Source organism: Lygodium microphyllum, chromosome 6 (assembly GCF_053477565.2).
Source record: "Lygodium microphyllum isolate KBCC chromosome 6, Lygodium_microphyllum_v1.1.10, whole genome shotgun sequence".
Lineage (NCBI taxonomy): Eukaryota > Viridiplantae > Streptophyta > Polypodiopsida > Schizaeales > Lygodiaceae > Lygodium > Lygodium microphyllum.
The window spans coordinates 54,254,541-54,264,382 of record NC_141140.1 but is presented as its reverse complement, the minus strand read 5'-3'; the positions used below and the strand labels follow the sequence as shown (position 1 = coordinate 54,264,382).

Sequence of the window (9,842 nt, the reverse complement as noted above, 5' to 3'; positions counted from 1 at the left end):
TTAAGAAAGTACAAAATTTACTACATTCAATGTTGAAGATGATAAAGCTGGCATAGAAAAAACTTCCTCGACAATATATAGAGGTTTTAACGAGTTTGCTTAATCATGAAAAGAGTGCCTTCATGCATATATGCTCCAACGCAATATGCACTCTCACCCGTAACACAAAATGCATTCATAATTTCATAATATTCTTATAGTTATGAAAAGTAATCCATTCATCTCATATGAGCCATGAAGCCATTTATAATGGAACTTTACAAGAAAACACCCTATTCAATTAGATCCACTTGAAGCACCAAATAATAAAGAAATTGATCTCAACTTTGAAGAGAAATCCCAATTCAAAGCATCTAATGGAAGAATCAAATTAGATGTGCTTGTAATTAGATAATGATTTTCATGTATGTTCATTTTTGCTATAGAATTTGGCCATTCTTGACTCTCATTCATTGGTGCTATGGAAAAAATTTTGATGGCAAAAGAGTGAGGCAATAGAGGGATATCCAAAGGAAAAAGTTACCAATTATATCTTACTTATAAATTCCACTCTCTGTATGGTTTTGAATGTTCCCCTAACTTTGTATATTGTTCAACCATATTATGAGATAAAAGTATATTTTGTTTCTATTAAAAAAAAAAGATTCATAAAGTACTTGAGCATCATAGATATTGCACACTTAAGAGTTGTTAAGGCTACTATCTCAAAGGGTACACATTTCTAGATTAGAAAACTATGATACATCATACCTACAAATAATGGGATTCTATCTTTTTTGTAGGTTAGACAAATTTGCTTAAGGTAACAATAAAATGAGGCATCAAATGGTGGAAAACAAGTTAGGGTTGAGGCGTGGGTGAGGAATGACAAGGAGCGGGGATGCACGAGAACTTACAATGCCAGGCTTCTCAGATAAGTCTATGCTTGGAGAGCCTTGTGGCAATCTCCATTGAAAGGAATGAAAAAGGTTGGATAATGCTAGCTCAAGGGTTGGTAAAGCCAAGGCCAATCCAGGGCAAATACGTCGACCAGATCCAAATGGCAAAAGCTCAAAATTCTTTCCACGTATATCAATAGGGTCTATATTTCCTAAGAACCTCTCAGGCTTAAAGTTGTAAGGATCATCCCAACTTTGGGGATCACGTCCTATCGCCCATGCATTTACAATCAATATTGTATTTTTTGGTAAATTGTATCCATCTATTTCATTAGCCTCCATGGACATGTGAGGTATTAAGAGAGGTAATGGAGGATGCAAGCGTAGAGTCTCCTTTATCACAGCCTTTAAGTACACTAGTCTTGATAAATCAGAATCTTCTACCATCCTCTCTTTTCCAATCACTTCATCTAGCTCGGTGTGAATTCTATCTAGTACATGTGGATTTGACAAAACCTCAGCCATGGCCCAATCAATGGTTACAGCTGTTGTATCAATGCCTGCAGATAGCATTTCCTACATAAAGAGAGTAAAAAACATTATGCTCTAGTCAAAATAAACACAAAATAGATCTAAAATACAAAAGTCAATTGAAAAAAATCACTTTAATATTAATTATGTGTATGACACTTCCATGTTTATGCAAATTCAATCAATATAGCACATTTTCTTGCATCTAAAGTAGTATAAATAGTATATTTCATATATTTTTCTTGTATTGTAGGAGTTCACGGGCATCTTTTGACCATCAAGTTTCTCATTAATCTAGGCTTTTCACTAGTTGACAGATCCAATTAAACAAAATGTGCCTTATTTTCTTTCATTATTTAGACAAATTGCTTTCCATATATGCAAACTATACAAATACACAAGTTTAGAGGTACCATAATTACCATAAATACAAAGTTCCTTCTCTTTGAATACTTTGTTTAATATTTTGTTAATTGTGGAGGTTCTAAACCTATGTGCATGCTAATATTCACTATTGAAAAACTGGTTTATTGTATAAAACTATTCATATCAAAACCTTAAGTCTTATCAAAATGTAATTGCAAATGGTGGCCTACCAATAAGAGGGATTTGATGTCATCCTTCTCCATTGAGTTTGATAAGAGCACATCCAAAAAATCACGAGCATGATCATTCTCAACTTTTTGAAGGTGATCATTTGCACGTTCATGGAGTAAGACATCAAAGAGGTTATCAAAAAGGCCATGGAGTTGGTCCATGGACCTCTTCAATTTCCTATCCAAAAATCCTAGCCATGGGATAAAGTCTCCCACAACAGGCACCTATGCAATGCATGTAAATAACATTTAAATAGTGTTAGTCCAACATTTTAAACTCAACGTTACATCTACAAGTCTTGAAATAAATGATACAAGCATGACAATCTATGTCTTATTGTTTGAAAGATCTTATAGAAGGATTAAGTCTCCAATAGACATGTTCACAAGTTAAGGTTTTGCACCCTTTAGACTTTTTACCACATGCAAGGTCCCATAGTAGTTGTTATTAACATTTCCTTGAAGAAGGCAATTTTTTTGCTAAATAAAGTGAAATATAAACCATTAAAACATGCCTATAACTATTGTGAAGAAATTGTTGGGGCACACCATTTTGGTTGTATAGAAAAATACAAGAATTGTAATTTGTCACATCTATCCCTAGTTTTCCTTCATTATAAGTATCTTCTTAGATCAAACTTCTTCCTCTCTCTCATTTAGATAATCAAGCAATCCTAATGTCAACTCACCTGTTAGTCTACCTACTATGTTTTTACATAAATACTCTATAATTTCCATAGCTCTTAATTACCATGCATCCAGTCAACATAATACAATTAGATCAAAATGAATAACAAGTCAAGGGTTGTCTTGAAGGTCTAAATGAATCAAAGATATTGCACGCACACACGCACGCACGCACGCGCGCGCGCGCGCACACACACACACACACACACACACACACACACACAGAGAGAGAGAGAGAGAGAGAGAGAGAGAGAGAGAGAGAGAGAGAGAGAGAGAGAGAGAGAGAGAGAGAGAGAGAGAGAGAGAGAGAGAGAGAGAGAGAGAGAGAGAGAGAGAGAGAGAGAGAGAGTGTGTGTGTGTGTGTGTGTGTGTGCGTGCGCGCATGTGGCATGAGCTTATATGTAGATATCATAGGTAGGAAGGGGAAATCTATATAGCTTTAAAATAAGTTGATAGATTAATACTCCCCAAAAATAGATTTAGAATTCAAGAATGACGAACACAACCATAAACAATGTGAAATAACTTCAAATAGTATCCATGTGTATAAAATATGGTATAGTGTACATGTGTGCTTTTTGTTAAGGAGGTATAATTGAGACGGTTGTATTGTCTTGCATGGCTTCTCATCATATATATATATATTGCATGCGTGTGTGTGTGTGAGTGATTTTTCTAACATATCCTTTTTTTTTAGAGAGAGAGAGAGAGAGAGAGAGAGAGAGAGATTATATATATATATACATATATATATATATACATATACATATATATATACATATACATATATATATATATATATATATATATACATATACATATATATATACATATACATATATATATATATATATATACATATACATATACATATATATATATATATAACACACGCATGCACACACAAAAGAGGATATGATATTTCCACATTTTATAAGAATATGCTCTAAGGATACACTCTACATTAGCCAATCATTAAAGCCAATGATATCTTTTACTAGATGGCATAATTTATGCAATGCCATACTAATAAATAAGAATGGTTCTAATTTATGCAAAAAAAAAAGTGTGATTCAAAGTCATGCTAAATGTATATGTGTGAAGAGATATCAAATGCTAATGATGACAATAATCATGATTCTAGTACTTTGAATGACTTTCTTTTTTTTACCAATTTTGTGAAGGATTTAAAAAACGAGTCAAAAACTCCATAAGCTAGTTTGTGTGTGGATCAAGCATGCTTGTTATAAATTACAATGAACACTTTATTATTTCTCCTACATGTGGTTTGACTTTCCCTTCACCTTTGTTTTTATCTAATGATGCGCGAACATTACATGGACAAAATCCGAATATTTTTTGTCTTCTTCTTTGTATCTTTGTATTATTTAATGTCTTGAATATTTCCACTTATGTGTCTTCTTTATGTCTTTCTAGTATCCAATGTCATTGCAGTTGCCTTTCTTACGTAGCACCCTTATACATTGTCTAAATTGATGATAACCTCTTTCAAGGTTGGTTACATAATGAGTGACACATGCCCTCGCCCCTCTAGTGTGAGTGTGTACTTTTTGGAAGTGGGTGTAAACATCCTCACATCACCTTCAAACACCAAAATAACACTTTGCAAAAAAGTAACAAACAATGAACATATTTTTCCATTGGCTACACATACAAAAAGTGCACCCTTGTCAATCACTTTGTCCAATGCATAAGGGAGATTCCACGTTCACTTAGCTCCTTCCTTTGAATATTAAGAATCTATTAATATCAGTAATAACGTCGGTGGGATATAATGGGTGAAAGTCATTGTGGCACCTCAATGTATTTAGTGGAGAGCTATTAACATCATGGCAAGTGGTCCCAAGAGGATGACTAATAACACTTTGGGCTTGTTGAGGTGTGATTTAGATCCAATATAGAAAGCCAACAACTATTTATCCAATATTTCTTTAAAAATACCAATTCATAACAAGATAATTGCTTGTTCTTACTCATGAAAAGAATATCATGGAAAATAAATATGAATTAAGCTACTCCATCTAACAACCATAGTCACTCAAGAGAAGAAGATCATGAAAATAAATATGCACTAAGCTACTCCATATAACAACCATACTCAACCATGACCTCTTATAAGGTCATAACAATAATGGGTTGGTAGCATTGTGCTTTTGCACGAGTACCACACCCCATTCTAGCTTGTTATGGTGCGAGGATGAGGACGACATGCACATGCCATCTCCCACTACAAGATTGTGCTTTTGCAAGAGTGTCACTCCATTCTAGCTTGGTATGGTGGGGAATGAGAACTACATGCACATGCCATCTCCCAAGTCTAGAAGATGGAAGGTATGGGTTTGCTTCTCTACAAGAGTTGGACACTACTAAATGTGAAATTTTCCAATGAATATAACTAGTCTAAGCTTCATGGGGTCCTCTATGATCTTCATACTTGGAATGTCGAACACCGAATGGATTGAGATTCCTCAATTGATTTGTGAGTATGGAGGATTGCATCAATTTGTGATCCTCGATCCACACGAGTTATAAGGATGTAGCAATTTGTGATCCTCAGTCCACAAGTGCAAAATAGTTGGGAATGGTGTGTGGGAGTGTCCAAAAATGCAAAATTCAACATTAATCTTAAATCCTCAAGCCTGAGAGAGAGAGAGAGAGAGAGAGAGAGAGAGAGAGAGAGAGAGAGAGACCCATTTGCCCAGCTCCGGATATTGTTCTCTCTCTCTCTCTCTCTCTCTCTCTCTCTCAATCAATCAATCAATCAATCAATCAATCCAAACACACCTGAGCGATGACGACGCTTCTGTGGATCAAGTCCTTGAGGGTGACGCCGCCCCGCATCAGGTCCCGGACGACCACCTCCGGAAGCCTCTTGCTGGTCAAAACGCGGCACAGGATGTTCTCAACGAGGCCGGCAATGGCTGCCGTCAGATCCAAAACCCTAGGAGCATTTGCAGAAGCCCCACACTGCTCCATGATCCGCCTCACGCACAGCCTCACCTCCTCCGCGCGTATGGGGAGGAAGGCCTGCACCCTCCCGGCCGTGAAGAGCTCCAGCGTGCAAACCCTCCTCAGCTCCCGCCACCGGGGCCCGTACACCCCCATGGCGACGGACCGCGCCTGGCCGTACGCCACGCGCTCCGCGCTCTCGGAGCGGGGCCGGCTCGCGAAGCAGCGGTCGCGGCTGCCCTGCAGGACCGTGCGGGCGAGCGCGGCCGACGAGACGACGACGGCGTGCTGCGAGCCGAGACGCAGGCGGAAGAGGGCGCCGTAGGTGCGAGCGAGAGCGGCCAGGGAGCGGTGGGGGGGCTCGGGGCCGGTGAGGTGCAGGAGGTTGCCGAGCACGGGCAGGGGGACGGGGCCGGGCGGGTAGCGGCCCGGGCTGTGTCGGCATGTGCAGAAGAAGATGGTGATTGACAGGATTGGCACAATCACCAGCAGAGCCACCACCGCCCCTGGCGATGGTGACGATGAGGCAGCCACCACCGCTGATGATGAAGCTGACAGTGCTCTGGTAAGGAAGTAATCTGTGTAGTTCCGTATTGCGAACTCCATCCTCCTTCGCCTCTATTGTGTCCTGTGGGCAGCTGCATCATGCTCTCCTCCTTTTGTACAAGATCTCTTACGAACCCAGACAAAAAAAGCTCTCACAGATTCCATTCAAAATTCCTACTACCACGAGACACAGTGCCGGCCCATTGGTGTCCTCATATATTAATCAATCACCCAAAGTCATTGCTCCTCATATATTAATCAATCACCCAAAGTCATTGCTCATATATTAATCAATCACCCAAAGTCGTTGCAACCCTCCCCCCCCCCCCCAATAAATTAAATAAACACAACAACAATGTGAAACCCTAGCCAAGATTTCTCAATGACCGAATTTACTACTTAGAAAGTACTCTCATCATCATTTTTAAATTACACTTGTTGACAATGTATACTCTGATGTGTGACTGTTTGCAATTTATCTATCATTACACATCTTTTCGACAATGTACACTCAGATGTGACTGTTTGCAATTTATCTATCATTACACATCTTGAAAACAATTGTCCTACACACCTCTCACTCGCAAGGATGTAGGGTAAAGCCTACCAGCCTTTCTATGGAAAGGATTTGTCACAAGCATCTAAACATTTCACAAATGTACAAATATGTAGATAATGAAAGTTGTATTTGCATAGTGATAAGCACTCCAACTGGGTGAAAAGAAATGAAGTTGATTTGTATATATTGTGAACTACTTGGTGTAACCAAAGTCTTTTTCAAGAATGAGTGGTAGATATATAGACATGTGTAAATAATTACATAGCCTATGTAGAGGCCCTTTTCAAGACACATGACAGCCTTGTGCCCTGATAAGGCCTTGCAAAAAGCCTTGAAGACCTTGTCAACAAGTTTACAACTTTTGAGAGCAACCAAAATCTCACTTCTAAATCTAGGCCATTTGTCATTGGGCACCAAGGGCGCTTTAATTCTACCAAAAAGCCTTTCACTCTTGAGTTTCCAAATCTCCTACATAGCAACAACTCTAACTACATTCCACATCTTCATTGTTTCTCATCCTTATTATTTTTATCTCCAAAAAGCACAAGTTTGTAGTCAATTCACTCCAAGAAGCTAGCATTTTGCACTCGGTGCTTCCACAACCTCCAAATACAACACATGCCTCTACACTCCCGAAAGAGATGCCTAATTGTTTCTTTTTACTGCTTGTAGAACACACACATTTGTGAGACAAATAACAACTTTCAAGAGCCTTTTCCTAGTAGGTAGCATGTTCATGACCAACTACCAGAGCATGAAATTCAACTTTCTTAAAGGAGTGGCTTTCCTCACCCTTTGGAATCACCATATCCATACCCTTTTTTTTGACCCATGGATACCACCTCCTCCAATAATTTGTAGCACATAACATGTGAGACAAGTCCTTCTTGGTAAAGTCCTTTGCTATTTTGCATTTCCATAAAACTTTGCCTATTGGGGCTATCATGTACTTACTAATGTTCCCCTCTTGGACCACCTCAGAGATTGGCCATTCAACCTTTACCTTTTCCATTATTTCTTAAACGAAGGCCTTTTCCAGCTTAGAGAGCCTAAATCTCTCCTCACTCCTATCCAAAGTCATAAACTTCGGTGAGCAGGGATCCCGTAAGTCCTCCCACTTGCACATGCCCTTACTAGCAAGCCTCTTAACTAATTTGGGTCTCACTTAGACATGCATATAAGGGGGTCAAAAGCTTCCTTGAAGGTCCAAATTATTTGCCTAAAAAACGATCCCCTCTTCTGTAATGGGCACCTATCCGGTTGGATTCTTTTAGTACATTTTGCCAAGCCTAGGCAATTCTTTGAGCCACTTGTTGCTACTATGGTATTTTCACCTTGTTGCCTACAAGTAAGGGTCCATCCAAGTCATGTTGGGGGTGCCCAAGCTTCTCTCTCCAATTTGCATTACTAGAAATTGACTACTAGTAGAATCCTTGGTTGAGCACCCTTCATTTTCTTAAATAACTTGAAGAGCAGAGCCAGTGCTTTCTATGCCAATCAAGGAGATCCATCTTTCATCTTCCCTTGTGGTAGGATAGACCTCCATCTATAGTGAGGATTGGCCTCTTTGTCATCCCACAATATCGTAGCTGAAAGGTTCTCAATTTTGGCCCACATGATGTTATTGAAGTTAAGCACCATGGCTCGAAAAGTAATGACTGATGATAGCATGGACTTGATCACACCAAGAAATGGAGATTTGCCACTTTGATTTTCTATTCCATCTAATCAGCCCTTTGTTTCATGGTGAGCCCTACACAAAGGGGGTTGCAAGTATATGAAGACTTGCATGTGCTTGATCAATTTGTATCCCCAATGCTTAATTCATGAGAGTGACTCATTGAGATCCAGGTACAATAGTTCTATTCTGGGTTGGCTGACTACAAGACCTGATAACTTTGAGAATGATTTGTAGGTTTACAAAAGGCCACTAGTTGGCTACTGATCATCCTTAAAGAATTGTGCTACAAATGGCTTGCTACTAGGGATTGGAAGAGCTTTGATAGTTCCTTACTAAACCTTCAAGTCTAGGTCCCTCAACAAAGGGTTTGTGATCATTGCAAAAAGTAGAAGAGTGATCAAACATCCTTACCTAACAGACCTCTTGTTGCCAAATAGGGTGGAAAGGATGCCATTAGCTTGCACAATAGCCACTTCATTAATAAATAGAGCCCTAATCATTTTAAGGAACCCCTATCCAAATCACATTGCACTCAAGACCTCCAAAATGAACCTCTAGTCAATTTGATCATATGCTTTGTCAAAATCCATGTTTATAAGCACAAAATTTAAGCCTAAAGTTAGAGCATAATCCATTGAGAGCATTGGGTTCAAAATGACATCATGTATTTTCTAGCCTTGAACAAAGTTGTGCTGGTGTAGATGAAGGACTCTCCCTAAGTTGATTACAAAAACCTCTTTCCCTAAAAAGGATCCATTGAAATTAAATAATGATGGATCACTATTGTTGTGATTATTATTAACCAATCTAACAGTACACAAGAGAGGAAGATGATATGAAATAGCATAATCGGAAAGCATAATCAATCAGGCATCAAGGGATGCCTGCCAAGCCCCATGATTAAGGTAGATTGGATCTAATCTGGTGGGCATGCCAATGATGTCTAGCGTGTTTATTATGCCATTTGAACAAAGGTTTTCCAAAACCCCCCCCCCCCCCCCCCCCAAAATGATATAGCAATGCCTATTCAATCTTAAGAAGTCTCCAATTCATGCCAGGTGTCTCTTTCCTAAAGGAACATTGTACCCCCTCCATATGAGTAGTTTATATCATGGAGTGCCATATTCCAATCCCCTAAGAAACTAAGTTCCTCATTAGGACCCAAAGTCATCATGCTGCTCCACAAAGACGCTTTGTCTACTATTGAGGCATTTTGTTTATGACACCACCATCTTTTCTCCACCTAGTTCTATTGTGATGACGGTCAAGCTACCATCACCTCTAGCCAAACACAATGAGGGATTTAGAGAATCTTTGATAACCATTAGTGTGGCTCTACAACCTTCTTTGTAGTAGTCCCCCATAATTACATAGCCTATATAGATTAGCATTTC

General features: G+C 39.1%; 1 protein-coding gene across 3 annotated transcripts; it reads right to left on the bottom strand.

The window, feature by feature from the left end:
• Nucleotides 1-635: 635 nt before the first annotated feature.
• LOC148034568 (cytochrome P450 71AU50-like) lies at nucleotides 636-6,437 on the bottom strand. 3 transcript variants are annotated; one of them, XM_087679516.1, is made up of 3 exons: nucleotides 5,498-6,434; nucleotides 2,006-2,230; nucleotides 636-1,454 (listed from the first exon to the last, which is right to left on the bottom strand). In XM_087679516.1, the coding sequence occupies exons 1-3, from the start codon at nucleotides 6,266-6,268 to the stop codon at nucleotides 822-824; spliced, it is 1,629 nt and encodes a 542-aa protein (XP_087535642.1). In that variant the 5' UTR covers nucleotides 6,269-6,434; the 3' UTR covers nucleotides 636-821. The 3 variants fall into 3 exon arrangements, with proteins under 3 accessions (XP_087535642.1, XP_087535643.1, XP_087535644.1); XM_087679517.1 differs by lacking the exon at nucleotides 2,006-2,230 and having other exon boundaries at nucleotides 5,498-6,435; XM_087679518.1 differs by lacking the exons at nucleotides 636-1,454; nucleotides 2,006-2,230 and adding an exon at nucleotides 3,566-4,294 and having other exon boundaries at nucleotides 5,498-6,437.
• Nucleotides 6,438-9,842: the final 3,405 nt, after the last annotated feature.